We start from the raw sequence: 22,093 nt of genomic DNA, 5'->3' as shown, positions 1-22,093 counted from the left end.
TATCATTTCTATTTTAGCTGTTTTGAGATTGCCTTGCTTCAAGTGAAGTCAACATAAAAAAAACTCCCGTTGACTTCAGTGGGTGTTGGGATCAACCCCATCAATCTTACTGATTGGGATTGACCCATAAATGGCTACTACCCTTTAAATCAGCCTATGTATTAAAGAGTAAATATTCTGGTAGTTCCGCTGTGGCAACAACCAGGCAATTCACAGAATTAAGCCATCACATTCCACATCATTCAAAAGTGCAGGAGTTTATTTTCCTTTATTAAAGCACAAGTAACCATGTAGGAAATTGCCATTTACACTGCAATAGTCATAAGCTCAAACCTACCACCACAACAATTTCAGAAGATAATTAAAGGGCTTGCATTTCAGCCAGCCATGATTCTTTACTTCCAGAGGCACAGTACAATAAAGCTTCTATTGTTGTTGTAGTTGCTCTTCTTATAACAAATTCCATTGAGCATAAATCAGAATGTATAACACACTCACGGCAAAGGCCACGAATTATCCAAAAGCTAAGTAGGCAGACACTTACTGAGTACATTGTTTCTGGAGGATTGTTGAACATAGGTTAAGATAACAAAATCATTTATATTTAAAAAATGCCACCCAACTTTTAATATATATACGTGTGCATGTGTCAAATGATCAAAGAAACCCCAGAGTTTTTCTTAAGGACATAAAAGTATTTAACAATCCAACCAAGAACTACAAAGGTGTTCATTGAGGCTCTTTGATCAGTCATTAGCTGAACCCTCTCCTGTCAGAAACCTCATATGGTTGGGTCCCCTAACAGCACTTCAGAAAGTGATTGTGCATCAATTTCAACCTCTTCACACTTTGTGTACAACATGTAAACGACCCTATCAAAAGAGGTGACGGCTAATAGTTAAGAAAAATCAAGATTCCTCATTGAACAGTAGTGTTGTCGTTACGTGCATTAAAAATTTAAAAAAAAAAGAAAGAAAACTTATTTTTGTCTTCCAAGGTTATGGATGCAGTTGCCAGCAATGGCTTTAAGATATGCTGTTTTCAGGTGTTACTTCTCTGCATGCTTGATCTTTTACTATGGGTAATCATATCAGTCCTCATTGCTGTTGCAATTGTTTGGGGGTAACTATCCATTGCAAAGTACTTACTGGACCTGTCTTTCCCCCCCTCAATTCTTGATAGAAAACATTAATTACAAAGTTTTCTACTATGTCCCTTTAAATCCCATGACAAATGCTTGAGACTCCTTCTGGTTCCCAGACCATGTTCAATTTAGCATAGTTTACAAGTGGTCTGGTTCCTAGGTGTGTGATTTAGGAATTGTAATTGTTCTCCAAGCCTTGCCGAAAAAGAAAAACTTTACATAGAAATATAACATTGTGTTCTCATCCAGCATATATATATAAAGAACAGTGCAGCATTAAAATGTCAGCATATCAACACATTAAAAATACATCATTTCGCAGAACAGAGCACAAGAAAATCTGTACAATCGCTATGAAGTGCAAGAGTTGCTGCCTCCTTCAGTTGGAGCCTACCGCCCCCAGCTCAAACTGTTTTTAAAAGTCTGTTGCTTTCAGCCAGTCAGGAAACGTTTTTTCCAATCTCCACCACTCCAAATCTCCTGGTCTCTTGTGCTACAGAAAGAACAGGTTCCATTTTCAGAGGCACCTCGTGGAGGGAGAGTTGAGTGGTTTATTCTTCATAAACATGTTCATGTTTTAATGACACAACAGGGCAGATGGTTTCACTTGAGGTGACAAGTCTGCTGTGACATAAAAGCGACGCACAGCTGTGTGGGGGTGCCCACTAGCCCAGAGCACTTGAGGAGGAAAAGGCTCCCTCTTCCAGAATTCTGTCGGCAACGCTTATCTGATTGTAGAACTGTTTGTCCATATTACAGGGACCAGAAGGGAGGATACCAGAGGAATTTGGAGTGTTTTCGGATGCCTTGCTGTTAAAATATCAGTACTTTCTTCAGGACAGCCATCATAATAACTAACTTGAAATGTCTTTCCATATTAAGCCACTCCATTGATTTAACCTCTCATCTTGACTCCACTGGGAAATGCCTCTGAGAAATGTCTGGCAAGTTGAAATATTAATTATATATCTATATAGACGTGTGTGTATATATACATACACACGAACACACACAAACACACACACAAAATACAATCCATTGTTATAATGAAAATATAGAAAAAGCAATTTCAGCTCTTTCCTCTGAATTGACATTGGTTTTATTTGTCTTGCCTTCTACCCCTTCCAAGCTATTGTTTGTCATTTTTTACAATCCCTTCACACCCCTCCCGCCCTGCCCCCCACCTCTGTGGCACACGGTTTGATTTTAGTATGTTCCTTCACTGGAAGTTGTCCACTTCTCTTTAAGTGGCTTTGAGTTGAGATATCCAGCCATGCAGTGACGCTGTCCAGTCTTCTTTCTTTCCTGGCTGGAGTGTCTGAATTCCCCCCACCCACCCCAGTCATAAGAATTCTGGAAATGATCTTTGTCTTGTTTCACTGCTGTTCCTTGCTTTGGCGTCAATGAAGCCTCATTTCAGAGAGATGCGACTGGCCTAAAATTCACATACAAGCACTTGGCAATCCATATTATTTGATGAGCCACTGAAATAACTCAACCAAGAAAAGTTATTAGCATTTTGTCTGCTTTCCAGCAGCAATGGCAAAATAAGCCTCAGGAGCAAAGTCTGAGTTTGACTTTTTAATTCCTGAATTCTTTGTAACCATAGGCACCGTGCATGACATTAGTGGCTCCTAGGACTTAAGGGGAGGACTGAGTTAAAATATAGTACTTAATGGGGAGAGTGGTCTAATAAGAAAGGTGTCAAAATGGCTCACTTTTCTGCATGCTCTTGCAGTTCTTTTATTTGCCCCCTAGGTTTCCAGTCTCCAATTCTGGGTCAGAAAGCTCCTGTTAAAGAGCTGTTATCTGAGTTAGCTCTGAAGTGGGGGTCGTTGGGCTCTGCTGGCTGACAGCCACCATGGGAATTTCCATGCCTAGTCATGCCGGATTGTTAGTCCCCTCTGAGTTCTTGCAGGCATAAACCACATCTTTTGCAATGCTGCACATCCTGTTGGACATCTGGAGCTCTGTTTTGAAGGCAGTGGGGAAGCAGAACTTTCTGAAGCACGTCTTGAAGTTCTCATCCAAGAAAGCATAGAGGACAGGGTTCAAGCTGCTGTTGGCATATCCTAGTGCAGTACAGAAGCATGAGATGGCTAACTCGAGCTCGCTTTCGGCCTTTGCACCCAGGCACTGGACCAGCACGAAAATCTGAATGGGGGTCCAACAAATAATGAAGACAGCAACCACCACCAGGACCATTCGAGTGATGCGCCGCAGATTCCGATCCTTCTCCTTGGAGCCTGAGAGAACGCGAACATTCTTAAGACGCCGGATCATAAGGCTGTAGCAAATGGTGATGATCAACACAGGGATCATGAAGGAGAAGAGAAAGACACAAATCCCAAATACTGGATCCCAGTAATCCACAGGTTTAGGGAGCTTAATTAGACAATCAATCTCTGCAAAGAAAAGAAAAAGACAACAACTTGTATTGAGAACAACATGGTACCATCTGTAAATCCGATAATTCACTTGCAGTCACTTTTGTTGCTAATTTAATTTATTTTATTAATGCTCAATAGAGCTCAGGGCCTCGTTGCACTAGGCTCTGTACAAACACAGAGCAGGAGTCAACCCTGCCCCTAAGAGTTTACAATTTAAGCAGACAAAGGGTGGGAGGGAAAACAGAGGCATGGAGAAGTGATTTGCCCAAGGAGACATAGCAGCTCAGTTTTAGAGCTGGGAATAAAACCCAGGTCTCTGGAATCCCAGTCGAGGGACCTACCCTTTAAAGTATGGTGCTTTCTATGGGCAACTAGGCACAGAGAGATCGATAAGCAACTTGCCCAAGGTCAAACAGGAAGTTTTCATTCCTTCTCTCTTCCAGCACCCTTTTGTCTCACTGTAAGTGTCTTTAAACTAGAAATATCAGTATTCCTAGAGAACGTTTTTGTTCAATATCTTCATTAATGATCTGGAGGATGGCATGGACTGCACCCTCAGCAAGTTTGCAGATGACACTAAACTGGGAGGAGTGGTAGATATGCTGGAGGATAGGGACAGGATACAGAGGGCCCTAAACAAATTAGAGGATTGGGCCAAAAGAAATCTGATGAGGTTTAACAAGGACAAGTGAAGAGTCCTGCACTTAGGATGGAAGAATCCCATGCACCGCTACAGACTAGGGACTGAGTGGCTAGGCAGCAGTTATGCAGAAAAGGACCTATGGGTTACGGTGGATGAGAAGCTGGATATGAGTCAACAGTGTATCCTTGTTGCCAAGAAGGCTAACGGCATTTTGGGCTGTATAAGTAAGGGCATTGCCAGCAGATTGAGGGACGTGATCATTCCCCTCTATTCGACATTAGTGAGGCCTCATCTGGAGTAATGTGTCAAGTTTTGGGCCCCACACTACAAGAAGGATGTGGAAAAATTGGAAAGAGTCCAGTGGAGGGCAACAAAAATGATTAGGGGGCTGGAGCACCTGTCTTATGAGGAGAGGCTGAGGGAACTTGAATTATTTGGTCTGCAGAAGAGAAGAATGAGGGGGGATTTGATAGCTGCTTTCAACTACCTGAAAGGAGGTTCCAAACAGGATGGATCTAGACTGTTCTCAGTGGTAGCAGATGACAGAACAAGGAGTAATGGTCTCAAGTTACAGTGGGGGAGGTTTAGGTTGGATATTAGGAAAAACTTTTTCACTAAGAGGGTGATGAAGCACTGGAATGGGTTACCTAGGGAGGTGGTGGAATCTCCTTCCTTAAAGGTTTTTAAGGTCAGGATTGACAAAGCCCTGGCTGGGATGATTTAGTTGGGGATTAGGTCCTGCTTTGAGCAGGGGATTGGACAAGATGACCTCCTGAGGTCCCTTCCGACCCTGATATTCTGTGATTCTATGATTCTAATGTAAAGGCACTCCAAGTGTAATTCATTAACAAAGCCATGTCTAAAGGATGATACCCTTTGGGCTAAAACTTTCCATGTCACACTGAGAATAAATGCCTATGTAGGTGATGCAACTCCTGCTGTCTCAAAGGAGCTTTAAAAAAAAAGAGTTGTCATGTTAAGAAAGAGACCCTTTCACCAAATTTGTGAAATCATAAGGACAGCTAACAGATCTAGGCATCTTGCCTTAGTGTTCAGTTTCCCATGAAGCCACAAATTAGGACAAGTGCTTAGGAAGAATTTTAGAAAGTATGTTGATGAAATGCAGAGACACAACTTGGGAGAGATAATATGTTTTATTGGATCAATGTGTGCCGGTGTAAGGGAAAAGCTTTTGACTACACAGAGCTCTTCTTCAGGTCTGGGACAGGTAGTGAGTGTCACAGCTAAATAAAAGATTGACCCAATAGTTTAGCATAAGTACTGAACACATATTCGAAAGGGACCATTCAAGATCATGAAATGTGTCAGGTTTAATTGACCAGAAGGTCATGAAATATGATTCATTGCGCTTTATGGCAACACAGATACAGTCTATTCATCCTTCTTAATTCCAAAAATTGTGCTGATCATTTGAGTTGCATGCTAAGGACGGTATTAAAGTGAAAATTACAACCCCGGAAGCCCAAGATTACCCCACCTCATTTCAAGATGGGCAAGCAGTCAGGAAAGCTCATTCGTCCCTTGAGGCTTGTGGGCAAGTGGAAAGAACAGGCTGAAGATAATGGTCTTTTCATCATTCTCAGCCTACTTGAAATGAGACTCGGCAAAGGCCGGACCAATGCTTTTATTTTATTTTTTAATTAATTATTTATTTGCTTAGAAAAAATACTCTGGGTGCCAAGATAAGGATTAACTTCCTGGGCTCAGTAATTGTTATGGTTTCACTAATGTGGACATGGCAACTGCTGGCTGCAGAGATTTTAAAGGGTGATAGTGTTAGATAGCCAGAAACCTCCTGGCTGTGGTGTTCTATCCCATCTAGTGGCACAGAGAGAGGTCCCAGGTTCGATTGCGCCCACCAATGACTGGGGTCTGTAGGTGTTACAGTAGCTTTTGTTTCAGAGTAGCAGCCGTGTTAGTCTGTATTCGCAAAAAGAAAAGGAGTACTTGTGGCACCTTAGAGACTAACAAATTTATTAGAGCATAAGCTTTCGTGAGCTACAGCTCACTTCATCGGATGCATTTGGTGGAAAAAACAGAGGGGAGATTGATATACACACACAAAGAACATGAAACAATGGGTTTATCATACACACTGTAAGGAGAGTGATTACTTAAGATAAGCCATCACCAGCAGCAGGGGGGGAAAGGAGGAAAACCTTTCACGGTGACAAGTAAGGTAGGCTACTTCCAGCAGTTAACAAGAATATCTGAGGAACAGTGGGGCGTGGGGTGGGATGGGGGGGAGAAATAACATGGGGAAATAGTTTTACTTTGTGTAATGACTCATCCATTCCCAGTCTCTATTCAAGCCTAAGTTAATTGTATCCAGTTTGCAAATTAATTCCAATTCAGCAGTCTCTCGTTGGAGTCTGTTTTTGAAGCTTTTTTGTTGAAGGATAGCCACTATTAGGTCTGTAATCGAGTGACCAGAGAGATTGAAGTGTTCTCCAACTGGTTTTTGAATGTTATAATTCTTGACGTCTGATTTGTGTCCATTCATTCTTTTATGGATGGTGTTTATGTGACCATCGCTTATTAGCACCATAGTGTCCAGGAAGTGGATCTCTTGTGTGGACTGGTCCAGGCTGAGTTTGATGGTGCGATGGAAATTGTTGAAATCATGGTGGAATTCCTCCAAGCGATGGTCACATAAACACCACCCTATATCGGAAGGGTACTGACTGCTATTCCTACCTACATGCCTCTAGCTTTCATCCAGATCATACCACACGATCCATTGTCTACAGCCAAGCTCTACGATATAACCTCATTTGCTCCAACCCCTCAGACAGAGATAAACACCTACAAGATCTCTATCATGCATTCCTACAACTACAATACCCACCTGCTGAAGTGAAGAAACAGATTGACAGAGCCAGAAGAGTACCCAGAAGTCACCTACTCCAAGACAGGCCCAACAAAGAAAATAACAGAACGCCACTAGCCATTACCTTCAGCCCCCAACTAAAACCTCTCCAACGCATCATCAAGGATCTACAACCTATCCTGAAGGACGACCCATCACTCTCACAGATCTTGGGAGACAGGCCAGTCCTTGCTTACAGACAGCCCCCCAACCTGAAGCAAATACTCACTAGCAACCACACACCACCCAACAGAACCACCAACCCAGGAACCTATCCTTGCAACAAAGCCCGTTGCCAATTCTGTCCACATATCTATTCAGGGGATACCATCAGAGGGCCTAATCACATCAGCCACACTATCAGAGGCTCGTTCACCTGCGCATCTACCAATGTGATATATGCCATCATGTGCCAGCAATGCCCCTCTGCCATGTACATTGGTCAAACTGGACAGTCTCTACATAAAAGAATGAATGGACACAAATCAGACATCAAGAATTATAACATTCAAAAAACATTTGGAGAACACTTCAATCTCTCTAGTCACTCGATTTCAGACCTAAGAGTTTTTTTCCACCAAATGCATCTGATGAAGTGTGCTGTAACTCACGAAAGCTTATGCTCTAATAAATTTGTTAGTCTCTAAGGTGCCACAAGTACTCCTTTTCTTTAGACCTAAGAGTGGCTATCCTTCAACAAAAAACCTTCAAAAACAGACTCCAACGAGAGACTGCTGAATTGGAATTAATTTGCAAACTGGATACAATTAACAGGCTTGAATAGAGACTGGGAATGGATGAGTCATTACACAAAGTCAAACTATTTCCCCATGTTATTTCTCCCCCCCACCCCACCCCACCCCACCCCACCTCACCCCCCACTGTTCCTCAGATATTCTTGTTAACTGCTGGAAATAGCCTACCTTACTTGTCACCATGAAAGGTTTTCCTCCTTTCCCCCCCAGCTGCTGATGATGGGTTATCTTAAGTAATCACTCTCCTTACAGTTGCATCCGATGAAGTGAGCTGTAGCTCACGAAAGCTTATGCTCTAATAAATTTGTTAGTCTCTAAGGTGCCACAAGTACTCCTTTTCTTTTTGCGAATACAGACTAACACGGCTGCTACTCTGAAACCTCTCCTTACAGTGTGTATGATAAAACCATTGTTTCATGTTCTCTGTGTGTGTATATCAATCTCCCCTCTGTTTTTTCCACCAAATGCATCCGATGAAGTGAGCTGTAGCTCACGAAAGCTTATGCTCTAATAAATTTGTTAGTCTCTAAGGTGCGACAAGTACTCCTTTTCTAGTAGCTTTTGTGAATACTGACTATCAATGTCGGTGGGCTCTGAAGGGATCCTGCATCCAGTCCCCTTCAATTAGAAAAGTAGTGGCTGTGATAGAAAGCCTTTCAGGAAAGAGGGGTTAAGTTGGGGGAAACCAGGAGGATTTTCAGAATTTCCAAAAAAAGGAAAGATTCTAAGGAAATGGGCTAGGAAGACAGCGATAAAGGTACTGCATTTCTGACTCTCGTCCAGCAGAGATTGCTTTGAGATTGTCATTACATTTTTTGATTGGTCAGGATCCAACAACTGAGCTGCCAGAGAATTACTGTATCCGTCTGTATCCATCCATACTAAAGGATCACAATTAACACTCTTTTTTAAAGGACCCACTTTAAGATTGTAAGAGGGACTCTTGCATGCAGGAGGATGGATAACAGATGCTTATGTACTGACTAACAGACATTAGGGAAATCAAGTCTCATGCTTCAGATTGTAAACTGAGTGCCACTGGGGTAGGAAAGGATTATTTTCCCCAATCACATCCGGCATTGCTCTCATCACCAGAGGATAAAAGCCTACTACAGTTACTAGCTAATGGAACTAGTATTTTATCTCAAGTAACATTTTATATTGTGGTGATGAAGATTGTGGTTCAAAACATGCTTCTAACCCAGGAGGGAAGGGGTGTTAAGTACCAGACTTAGTGAGCTAGTGATTGTGGACCTATCACATGGATGCAGAGTCTAGTTTGGAGAATATCCCGTTAGTTCATTTTTACTGACCATTATTTTCATTCTCTGCTGACCCCATCACCATAGCTGGGATACCGAAGACTGAAGCCAGGGCCCAGATGCAGATGTTGACCACTTTGGCCTTGTGGGGGGTACGGATATCCAGCGCCTTGATGGGGTGACAGATGGCGATGTAACGATCCACGCTCATCATGGTCAGGGTGAAAGTGCTGGTGAACATGTTGTAGTAGTCAATGGAGATGGCGATCTTGCAGAGGATGTTTCCAAATGGCCAGAACCCTAAGAACGTGTCCGTACCCTGGAAGGGTAAGGTTATCAGACACAGGGTATCGGCCAGGGCGAGATTGAAGATGTAAATGTTTGTGGCTGTCTTCATCTTGGTGAATCTAAAACAAAGGAGAGATCGATATACAGATTTCCACTTGATTTCCAGCCCCACTGCTTGTGATAGGACTACCATTGACAATGAGTTACACTTATGTGGCACCTTTCTTCCAGAAGGAACACAAGACCATTTACAAATTGTGACCCGGATCATGCAATCAAATCCACATAGGCAGAGCCCTGTGCCTGTGTGGATTCTTGCTGGTGTCAATGGGACTGCCCATCCAGATCCATTCAGGATCAAGACTTATACCTAAAACCTCCTTCCCAATGCCCAGCCCAAATAACCCAGCAGGAGACACCTTCTTCCTCCCAAAGGTCTGCTGGCTTCTCCCAAGCACAGTGTTGATTAACACACTTCTAGATTTTTAAATTCCAATGCAACACCAGATCTGAAGGAGAGGACTTAAGCCCCTGCCATGTTTGCAAGCCACAGATGTCAATGTTCTAGTGCAGGAGAACCGGAAGATAAAACTGACCAATCTATTTTCATTGTCTTCCCAGGCTAATTGTAGTGCAAAATATAAACGGCATTAATGGTCAAAAGCAAATAATATTTTTAAAAATCTATTCTCTGAATCTAAGGTATTATTATTAAAAGGAGTGAAGAAATGTGCTTTTTGGGGTATTGATCCTGTTCCATAGAAGGCAATGCCCAAATTCCCATTAACTTCATGGACAGCCAGATCAGGTCTAAAAATGTTTTAACCTGGGCATCCCACGTTTTGGGTTCAACATCTCCATTTTAAATCTCTATTTTCAAATGTATAATTTCTCTGTAAAAATGCACTCAGGGCTGAAATAACAGTGAATCACAACTAGCTAAGGACTTGGAAAAATCAGTTGTTTAACAGAGAAGGATTTCTAATGAAGGCTCAGTAAATTGTGCTTATCATGTTTGTGGATATTTTGAGGGCAATCTCTTAAGAGAGAGGGTTGCCCATTAAGCGGCATCTTCTGTACAGGGGCTTCTAATTCCTTTAGCAGTTTTAGGCTCATTGCAAAAAGAAAAGGAGTACTTGTGGCACCTTAGAGACTAACAAATTTATTTGTTTTCATTTCAGCAGGTGGGTAAGCATTCTTACAACTACAATACCCACCTGCTGAAGTGAAGAAACAGATTGACAGAGCCAGAAGAGTACCCAGAAGTCACCTACTACAGGACAGGCCCAACAAAGAAAACAACAGAACGCCACTAGCCATCACCTTCAACCCCCAACTAAACTGTCTCCAACGCATCATCAAGGATCTACAACCTATCCTGAAGGACGACCCATCACTCTCACAGATCTTGGGAGACAGGCCAGTCCTTGCTTACAGACAGCCCCCCAACCTGAAGCAAATACTCACCAGCAACCACACACCACCCAACAGAACCACTAACCCAGGAACCTATCCTTGCAACAAAGCCCCTTGCCAACTCTGTCCACATATCTATTCAGGGGACACCATTAGAGGGCCTAATCACATCAGCCACACTATCAGAGTCTCGTTCACCTGCGCATCTACCAATGTGATATATGGCATCATGTGCCAGCAATGCCCCTCTGCCATGTACATTGGTCAAACTGGACAGTCTCTACATAAAAGAATGAATGGACACAAATCAGACGTCAAGAATTATAACATTCAAAAACCAGTCGGAGAACACTTCAATCTCTCTGGTCACTCGATTACAGACCTAAGAGTGGCTATCCTTCAACAAAAAAACTTCAAAAACAGACTCCAATGAGAGACTGCTGAATTGGAATTAATTTGCAAACTGGATACAATTAACTTAGGCTTGAATAGAGACTGGGAGTGGATGAGTCATTACACAAAGTAAAACTATTTCCCCATGTTATTCCCCCACCCCCACCCCCACTCCCACTGTTCCTTAGACCTTCTTGTCAACTGCTGGAAATGGCCCACCTTGATTATTACCACTAAAGGTTTTCTTTCTCCCTTCCCCCCACTCCTGCTGGTAATAGCTCATCTTAAGTGATGACTCTCCTTACAGTGTGTATGATAAAACCCATTGTTTCATGTTCTCTGTGTGTATATATAAATCTCCCCACTGTATTTTCCATTGAATGCATCTGATGAAGTGAGCTGTAGCTCACAAAAGGTTATGCTCAAATAAATTTGTTAGTCTCTAAGGTGCTCCTTTTCTTTTTGCGAATACAGACTAACACGGCTGCTACTCTGAAAGGTTCATTGCAGGTTTCATTAGAGATCTCCAAACACTCCATTCAATGCAAAGCAAATATGAATGATAATAGCTCAAAATACTGCTTACTTGTGGACTAATAACCTACAAATCCCCAACTTGGCCTAAGTGTGGTCTGTGGACAGTTTGTTACCAAACGCAAACATCAAATTGTCAGATGATGGCTTTATGTTTGCATTTTCTACTAATCAGTGTCGAATCATATTTATGACTATAGAGGACTTTTTAAAGCAGATGACGTTCTGTAAATAAAGCTCTTTCATCTGTTGACATTTAAATCTTGACAGAGAGGTTAAAAATTAAATAAAAACCTTGGCAGCCTCTTCTAGAAAGGGAAGAACATGAATATGTGGCAAATTTTAGAAATCAGCACTGCTAATTCTTGTGAGCATGTTTTTGTGCTCAGTATTTACAGCATTGTATTTATTAAAAAATGTTGTGGAAATCAGAAATCACCAAGCCTACAGGTGACTATCCACTCTAACCACTAGAGACCGGGGGAGCCAGAGATCTCATAACGGACAAAAGCCAGCAGTTTAAAGCAAGGGCACTGGAGCCTTTCTAGAATTGGGGGGCAAGGGCAAGGCCAAAGTGACCCCTCTCTCTCCTCAATTGGCTGCTCTGGTAGTGAGCCAGCTGCCCTCTTTTCTGGTGCCACAGCAGCCCCTGTTGGGCAAAAGATGTAATTGCAGCACCTCCCCAGCAGAATTTGTTAATCTGCTGGGCGGGACGGGCGGGAATCTGCGGGGGACATGACTTCTGCGCTTATGTTTCTTTTCTTAAAAAGTGGAGGCACCTAGTCTTCCCAGTTCTGGTACTTATGCATTTAAGGTCCCAGAAAGACTTACAGGATTTCCCAGGACAGCTACTTAAAAAAGGGGACAATCCTGGAAAAACTGGGACAGGTAGCAGCCCTAATAGAAATTGAATTGTTCTTTCTGTTTTGGAGCATGTTTAGATCGGACTCTCACACCGATTGTGTGTATGAAAAGTTTAGCAGTTCTTCAAACTAGAGGCAGTGCAAAGCAGCTAAAAGTAAATAGTGGTAACAGTGGTAAGGCTCAAGAGTGTTTAGACTTTTCACTGATTGCAAGCACAAGCAGCAGTGGCCAGTGAGTGAACTGAGAACTAATTGGCTCAGGTGTGAACCACAAGTTCCCACTGGGCCAGTAACATTTCCTTAAGCCTGGAAATCATCTGTATGTGATATAGAAATATGAAAGGGCTTGGGAACCATGAACCAACAACTGCTGGTGACCTGTCTCATTTTGCTCCCTTGGAAAGTAAGTGTAGGTGGCACTTTTAATCATTGTTTTCTCAAGCTGATTGAAAAAACAGTAAACATATCTTGAAATGGTTTTGAAAACTGAAACGTTGCAGCCAGCTCTATTCATGTTCAGTGCTGGTGACAGGTGCTGGAATAACAGCTCTATATATGGAGAGTTATTAAAGAGTAAGAGCTGTAATTTTGGGGAGGATAAGCTGTGTTTTTTCATATATAACTATAGGTTGACTCCCTCTGCACTGCACAAAACTTATCCTTAACTATGGAGCTGTAAATGGCACCTCCATAATTAGCTACAGGGGTAGTGAAAGCACTTTTCTGTAGAACATCAGCTGCAGGGCTGGGAAGACAGCCATTAAAGCCTTGACTGCCCAAAGAGGTATCAATTAATGTCAACTATAGTGTGGACTGCTGGCCATGGCTCTGAGACCACCCATCCATTTCGCAAAGGTAATCAGTCCTCGATCAGGTGGTAACCATTTTTAGTTACTATTGTCCTGGGCTGATTTGGGCCTAAAGCTCCAATATGAGGAAGGTGGTTAACACCTTGAATTCTGGAGCACAATGGAACTTTCTTCCACAAAGGTGAAGCTCATCTGTGCAGGAAACAGAGCTTTCTTGGAGGCTTGTCTGAGACTATGGAACAAACTCCCAGAGGAACCAAGGACCGTCACAAACGTCAAAATGCCACTCACAAGGCAAGGCATATTTCTCTGACCTGCCTTCTCTCATGTAGACATGGAGCACCATGGACATACAAAGAAAAAAAACAATAGCCTACCATAACATTACGCTGCTCTCATGAACCATGTGTGACAGATGTTAGTTGTGTCACTTATGCACTACTGGAAAACTATCAGATGCTATGTTGATGAGGGTGATAAAAGAATGCATGTAGAACAGAATTTGAAGCTAGAAGTCAAATACTTTGCATGGTATTTTCATTCATTCTTCGTTGTATTCAGCCATTCATCCCCCAACATACTTCAATGTATGTAAAGTATATGTACAATACTGCACAACCTCAATCATCCAGAAGGCTCAGAAAAATACCAGAAAACATTAGAAAATAAGGGGTTTGGCTGGCTCTGCAGACCCTGAGGTCTATGTTTCAAGATCTCTAATTGATCGTAGCCTTGAAGGCTCTGAATATTGATTGACTCTGCCTACACAGCTAAATGTCCTACTTTATATATATCTCCTGTCTATATCTGCATGCATGCAGTTAGCACATGGCCATGCCTCCCTCAGACTGTCTTATGATTTCTCACTGATGGATTTCTTCACAGGATATTGAATTTGGAGGTGCACGTTACTCCACAATCAGGAGCCAACAAGCTTCTTGGTCTGACTGATTTTGCATTAAAAAGTAGAATTTTGAGTCCTTCTGCGGGTGGTGATGAGATCAACAAATTCATGGACACCTACATCTGCCTCAGTGAAGGTTACATAAAAAAGCCACAACTGTATGTCTTTCATCATTGTTGCAGACCACTATAGATAGAATTTAAATGTTTTAAACAATGGCAAGGGACATAATTTTCGTGGCTTTTTTTTTCTGGTTGTAAAAATTAACTGGAAAATGCTGTGGGAGGTACAGCCCATTAACAACCTCAAATATGACATAATTTTCTCTTCAAGCTCAACTGCTCCCTGATCAATTCCCAATTATTTAGTGGTTTATTTAATAGGAACCTGTCTATGCATCTAAATTATTAAAGCAGTTCCGGAACACTGCAAAGAGGTTATATGAATTCTTTTTATTTTAAAAAAATGCAATTGTGGAGTGTAATGAGATAACTAAAGGTGGGAACATGTTCCAGTAATTTGTAGTAACAAACAGATTTCCATGGAGAGGAATGTTGTTTATAGATTCTCAAGTATCAGAAAAAGCAAAAAGACAACAGAGTTCTGGTATTTATTTCTGCTTCAAAATTCTTTCAGCTCTTTCCTATGGGACTAATTTTACTGTCTGACAGCTAAGAAAAATTGAAACGCCCCCAAAGGCTCTGAATTTTTCATTTTTGACTGAATATTCTAAAAGCAATAATAATCATAATAATTAAGACAAAATATTAAATTGTTTTTAACTCCAGTGAGATGAGCCTGGAATTAATATTCTCACATAATAGAAGCAGTTTTAGATGGAATATCATCAGCTTTTCTAACTTATGCCCACCAGCAACAGAGGGGGAAACCCACACTAATAATATCAGCCAAATAAGTCATTCTCCGGCTATCAGACAGGTGGAATTAATCTTTCCCAGTGTTAGGAAAGGATTGGTGGTAAGATTCAATCACAGGGGAATTTCAAATCATTTGTGGGGTTCGATTTGGGTAAGATCCCCTTATTCAGATCTCATCCAAACTATTCAAAACCTCTTGAGTTTGCAGAAGTGGGCTGGAAATATTGAGAGAGCCATCTCATGGGGTGCCATATATCACACAGCTGCCCCAGGCATTCTTTTGCTTTGGGGTTCATCATCAGGGATCCTAGAAAACAATTTGCCCCAGAAAAACCTGGGATTTGCCTTTTTACAGAGAATCTTTAGTTTTAATATTTTGTGAAAAAATAAAAACACATACAGTCGAACCCCATGCCACCAGCGCACACACAGGAATATGGGAAATTGACCCAGGCGGCAGGGCTTGGACTGATGCCTCCAGAGTCCCAGACAGTGGGGCTTCTCCAGCTGTTGGCCCCTGGTGGCGGGGCTCCAGATATCAGATTTCACTTTAATCATGGAAAAACATGGATTTTTATATTTTTATTGGAGAATTTGGGGGGGAGGTTATCACAGAAAACTAGGACCCCGATCAGCATGCTGTATATTTATGGTGGATATCCCCAATATCCCAATGCATAATGTATGCATTGTTGTGGTGTAAGGGTGACAACCAGCTGACTTCACCCCCCATCACACTCTCTTTCAACTCTCTAATAAATAGGAAGGAAGGGTGAAGCAGCTCTGAAGACAGACATGTTCTCCCGAATACATGAGCTGGTTACATACTCTGAGATGCACTCCACGAACAACACACACACACACACAAACATGAGCCTGCCCCAAGTCTCCCTCAGTACTACCAAATGTATTCACTGCCAGCATGCCGCAATGTACTGATACAGCAAGCACATCCCGGCCAGGGTAAACTGGGTTATTACCAATTGAGAAGGTGCAGATGACTTCTTTTGAAGAATGACTAAGGGCATCTCTCCACTTGCCATTTAAAGCGGAAAAAGTCCCTTTTTGTCGCAAAAACCGTGGGAGCGTCTACACTTGCCAATGACTTTTTGCAGTGAAACTCAGAAAGAAAGAAAACCACCTCCACGAAAGGCGGACAGCTCTTACTGGTGATGCTTTTGTGGTGATGTGCAAGTGAAGACATGTTCCTCCTGTTTACAGAGCTTTTAGCCTCTGCAGGATCTCCCACAGTGCCTAGGTGACCACTCTGACGCCAGGTAAACAGACATCCACCCCTCCCCCCGTAAAGCCCCAGGAACTTTGAAACTCTCCTTCCTGTTTTCTTGGCAAGTGCTCACTTATAATCTGGCCAGGTGACAAATCCTGCTCCAGGGAGCAAAAGATCCCCTGCTTGGAGCAATGCTGAACGACTGGAGCTGATCAGTGTTTGGGAAGAGGAGACTGTGCAGGGACTCAGGATGCCTCGCAATCACCCACCCCCCTTCCCACAAGACCCATCATCAAAATGGGAGAGCTGCACTGTGGGATAGCTGCCAAGGGCGCTGTTCTCATCGGTGATGGAAGTGCTGCAAATGCGAACACCCTCTGACGCCTGTGGAAGTAAGTGAGAACACAAACCAGTGCTTTTCTTTGACCGGTTCACTATCACTGGTGAAACTGACAGTGCCAAAACTCTGCAAGTGTAGACATAGTCTCAGTAAGGCTTAAGCCAGTAGTTTATCACATATCGCCCAGGTAGGATAATGCCGCTCTGAATTTTACCCGATAAGCTATCTGCAAGGCAGCAAATGGCTCAGAAGTCAGTAGTTTGGCCACTAGCTGAGCTGAAATAGCTAAACAAAGCCTATGATTATTTCTAGCGCCACTTCATTGGCTCACTGGTAAATAAAAGGCAGGCTCTAATCATTTATCACAAAGGCAGGGCAGCATTCCCCCACAGCCATCCTTTCTGCAGACTTAGATTCCATTAAATGGCATTCTCAGTAGTGCTGTCCCTAGGTTGCGTTTCCGAGAATGATCTGACAACATTCAGCAAGGCGGACTGGCCAGTGCTGTCTCTTGGGCATGAGGAGTAACACTTGAAATGGGGGGGTGAGGTTTGAAACAGATCTTCCTTTGTTTCCACTCATTTTAATAGGCATTGTTCTGGATAACTTCTGCAGAGATTCTTGTACATTAGGGGCTTGATCCAAAGCATGTAGAATTCAGTGGCAATCTTCCCATTGATCTCAATAGCCTTCGGATCAGGCTCTTGGTCAATAGTGAAATGATTAATATAAGAATTTAGTTGATCTAAAGATTACAGGTGTTAAATTCAAATTTTGGGATGAACAAAACCTTAAATTTGGTAGTAACTGATCCTAAAGTAAAGATTGCATGTTGGAGTTATATGCATTTACCATCTGCCCTCCTTACCAAGTCTCAGGTGGGGTTATATTTCATAGGATCATAGAATCATAGAATATCAGGGTTGGAAGGGACCTCAGGAGGTCATCTCATCCAACCCCCTGCTCAATGCAAGACCAGTCCTCAACTATTTACATGTTAAAGGTTCATAAACTGCTTTACTTTAAAAGGAAGAGAGGCCAGTATCATGCCATGGAAGAAACATCTCCTGGAGATTACAGACGCCTTGCTTCATGATCCACAGAGCAGAAAAACACAACAGGATAGAAAGTCTCCTGATGCAGATGAACACAGGCGGCTTCTTCCCAAAATACTATTTTATTCACAAACAAATATCTCCAAACAAATCTGACAAACGATTTCTTTGCACTTAAAGGGCTGTTCCCTCCCCTTTAACAATGGGCAAACACCCCAGCAGCTCTTCTTGTGAAATACAAATCCTCACCCACCACCACCCTGCACCACTCATGTCATTTAGGAAAAATTATGGCCGTCTAGAGAGCTGGCCTATTTCTCAAGGTCCTGTACATTGTTCTTATACACAGTGAGCCAGATGCTCAAATGCACCAGAGTGTGACCCAGCACAGCTGAACGGAAAGGGAAGGCAAAAGTACCTTCAAGTGAACTTTGCACTCTCAGGATCCCCTAGGCTCTCAGGGGTAGCTTTGGCCTCCAAATACATTTAAAAGAGCCTTGGAACTTTTGTAGAAGGAATCTGTGTGATGCCCATGCACCATTAGGGCAAGCCTCGGCATCAGGCTTTGCATTCACGTTACATAAGGTCACAGCCAAGGTAATGCGATTTGATCATTTTTAAAGTCCTCTTTGTTTATAGCCTCCTCCCATCTTGAAAATGTGAAACTGAAGATTATTGCTTTATTGAAATGTATTTTCGTCCCTCAGGTACACACCCAACAGCCCTGTCCATCAGGCATGCACCACTGCCCTCACAGGCGCGATATTTAGGGTTTTGACTGGGTGCTTTGGCATTCATTCCAGTTGGCCCCTTTTAGTCTCTTCTTGTAAGATAGATTCTCCATGCCCCTGAACATCCCAGCAGCCCTTCTCTTTACCTGTTCCCAGTTGAATTTATCTTTCCTGAACACGGGTGACCAGAATTCCAGATGAGGTCTTCCCAGTGCCTTGTACAATGGCATTAATACATCCCTAGCTCGACCAGAAATACCTCGCCTGAAATATCCTATCCCACACACCTTCCTGAACGCAGAATTCCTGAGTGCAGCACCCTAACCACAAAACCAACTTCTCCTTTGTACAATGACAATCCTAATGTAAGGTTTTAATCTTACCAATCTGAAATGAGTCCTGTCCTGTCCGGCCATCTGCCACACTAATGGGTGTTTGCTGCATCATTGCCTGTTGGTAACAGACCGAATAATGTGTGATATTAACCAGCGCATGCTCCTTTTCCCATTTTGTTGATACTGATTAGCACCTCAGACCAATCTCTATCTTCAAACAGGAAAGGAATGTCAGAAGGCAAAGTAATAATATCACAACAAGGGTGCCAGAGATGAGAGTGAACCTGTGTTCCCCTATGCTCAAGAGGCTTCAAGTAATCAGAAGAGGCTAAAGTGATTTACACTTGTCTCATTTTGCTACAACCGGATCAATGGAAATCTGAATCTCCAACAGGCTCTCTATTCTTGTTTTCAGTTACAAATGCATAACTTGCCTCCCAGTGTTTGCCGGGATGGGGAATAGAGGGTGTAACAGGGTGGTATGACCATTTAAAGGCCAAGAGACTTGGGGCTGGCCAACCCTGTTTAATTTGCCCAGCCCTGCCACACCTGTGCTGGGTGTGGGACTTTAAAAAGGGAGAAGACCAGCAGTTTGGGACTAGCTGTGGGGGGCAGCCAAGCCACAGGAGTGGCACTAATTCCATGAGCCAGGGTCCATTGAGGCAGTCATGTGGACGGTGTTTTTCAAGAGGAACAGGGAACCGAGGAGAAGCCCTGGAGGGGTGGAAGACTATGGTGGTTTTGGTTGTACTTGGACATCCAGTGGGGGAAAGCCGGGAGTCAGCATTCTGATGAGAGTGAGAAGAACTGTGAGCTGAGCCCAGAAGAGGCAAAAGACCTTGTGTTCATGTCAATCTAGGACTCTTGTCGAATATAGTGTTTATTTTGGGACTTTGAGTGCCCCAAAAGGGGAATCCAGCTGGAGGGATCAGCTACGTGAACTCCGGGACAGACAGAAAACCCAGGGGAAGAGGAAACTCAGGCAAGGATCACCTGCAGTGCCACACTCAGCCAGCAGGGGGTGCTCTGTGGCAGCCACACTACATGAGAGGGCTAATGCATGTTGATGGTGGGACATCCCCCTGCCACATCACTTGGCAGGGGAAGGGAATAGGAGGTATTCCGATATGCCAACAAATGGAAGGGAGGATATGTTGGTATATTCCTAGGGACATTAACACTTGGGAGGGGAAGGATCAGGGCTATTCTCCCCACCCCCCCAAAAAAATGGATACCTGTTCTGGGGACATGCACAGACAAGGGAAGAGGACATGGCTGTTATGGTGTCACACATGAAAAGAGACTCAGGTGTTTAGATCTGTTATTCAGTAGACTTTGGCAATGAAAGGAAGGCCTGAAATGGGTGGTAATCCTAGAGTGATAATATAACAAAGTCACATTGGGGGAGCAAAGAATATTACCACTCACCCTATGATATATGTAAGATACATTTCTGAAACACATTTCTCTTTCGAGTTCCTGTCCGTAATGCCGATTGAGATTTTCCGTCTTCAGTCGGAGTTGGACTCAACCGGCAGCAACAGAGATGCTTATTGAACAATCTACTTTTAAAATCTAACCAGAAAGAGTGTGTGTGCATGCGTGCACAAACGTGTACAGAGGGGAAGGGAGGAGCACATAGCCTATACAAAGCACCATGCATGTGGTGCATACCATACTCAGACTGTAAGCCCTTTCAGGAAGGAACTGTCCTTTTATTCTATATTTGTATAGCATCTAGTTGAGGACAGTTGTTCCAGCTCATTATATAGCTCATCTAAAGCTAGGTTTCTTGCCTTTCTGACTGCTTGCTTTCCTGTTCATGTGGAGGTCCTATAGGCAGCAAACTAAAACTATGGCCTCAAAATTAGTAAAGAAAAGACTGAAGTCCTGTGGGTGACTTGTACAGAACCAAAATAGATAAAATGTCAACACTGAGGGTCAGCATCTAAATCAGGTTTCTGCCTTTAAATACCAGGGGGACTGGTTAGCAGCAAATGGAGAAAGCAGCAAAACTGCAAGCAAATCTGCTGAGCAGAGGGGAAGTCTGGTGCAAGATAAGTGGAGTGATTTGTGATAAACAGATGCCCATACAGTCTAAGCGACCACTATACAAAACCATGGTAAGATCAGCTCTTCTGTACTGATCAGAGACCTGGGGGACCAAAGAAAGGCACTTGCGAAGACTTAAAGCCATTGAAAGGAGATGTTTGAGGGCAGTGAGAAGAGGAAAGGAGTGACATTGCTGAATTGTGGAATGATGTCATCAGGAGTGAGACTGGGGTTAGTGGTATGAGAGAGAAGTTGCAAGAGAAGAAGCTGAGATAGCATGGGCATGTACGCCAGGATAGATTAAGTGAGTCCTCTTAGGGCACCTTTTGAGACTAGAGTTCGCAGGCTGAGAACAAGAGGTTGGCCAAGAAATCAACAGATAGACTGTTTATGCAAGGACAGAGTAGCTATGGACTGAGCACTGGACTGGCAAGCCTGGAAAAGACTGATTCAGTGACCAGACCCCAGCTAGCTAGGAAAGGGGGAAGAAGTGGTTTTGTATTGCACCTAGGACAATAGGGTCCAGGTCCATGACTGGGACTCCTCGGTGGTACAGTAATATAGATAACAACAATTATCATTATTAAGTAGGGAACTAGCTCATTAGTTACTAGATTTTCCCATCAGAATGATTTTCCCATGAAAAATGCAGTTTCTGCAAAATCAATATTTTCTATGGGATATTTTCTATGCAGGGGACTGGACTAGATGACCTTTCGAGGTCCCTTCCAGTTCTATGATTCTATGAAAAGAGAACTTGAAATGTCAGAATTTCCCACAGAACAGAAATTGCAGATTTCACTCAACTTTATTAGTTACAGTTGAATGCTGATGAAAATCAAGGAGCTGAGGATGTGGCCTGCAGAAGAATTTTGCCCAAGAAGCTCTGCTAATGCTTCTTAATCTTGATCTGCAACAACCCACTGGTATTCCAGTCCTGGAGAGATATTGCCACGTATCTGGCTACAAGAGATGGAACTGACACCACTAAATTCATTTTCCCTTGTGGTCTGAATATGTTTTACAACCAGGTGGCCAGAGGGGGAAAGTTGCTGTATTAACCCACTGAGCTCATTTTAATTGGCGATAGCTCTATTGCCAAGGGAAATTTCCTGTTCCATAAATGTTCCTGCATCCTCCTCCTGTCCTGGGGCTCTCACCAGCCCATAGCTGTCTCTATGGT

At 42.9% G+C, this 22,093-nt stretch overlaps 1 protein-coding gene across 2 annotated transcripts in view; it reads right to left on the bottom strand.

Annotated features, from left to right (window-relative positions):
* Positions 1-247: 247 nt before the first annotated feature.
* OPRL1 (opioid related nociceptin receptor 1) overlaps positions 248-22,093 on the bottom strand; it is a 40,402-nt gene continuing 18,556 nt past the window's right edge. For both annotated transcript variants that reach the window (XM_043495923.1, XM_038370485.2), the window contains 2 exons: positions 9,136-9,491; positions 248-3,549 (listed from right to left, as the gene is read on the bottom strand). In XM_043495923.1, the coding sequence (XP_043351858.1) occupies positions 3,026-3,549; positions 9,136-9,481 (870 nt within the window). In that variant the 5' untranslated portion in view covers positions 9,482-9,491 and the 3' untranslated portion in view covers positions 248-3,025. The remainder of the gene's footprint in view (positions 3,550-9,135; positions 9,492-22,093) is intronic.

This window comes from Dermochelys coriacea, chromosome 13 (genome assembly GCF_009764565.3).
Source record: "Dermochelys coriacea isolate rDerCor1 chromosome 13, rDerCor1.pri.v4, whole genome shotgun sequence".
NCBI classification, from domain to species: domain Eukaryota; kingdom Metazoa; phylum Chordata; order Testudines; family Dermochelyidae; genus Dermochelys; species Dermochelys coriacea.
This window is presented reverse-complemented; position numbering and strand designations above follow the sequence as displayed.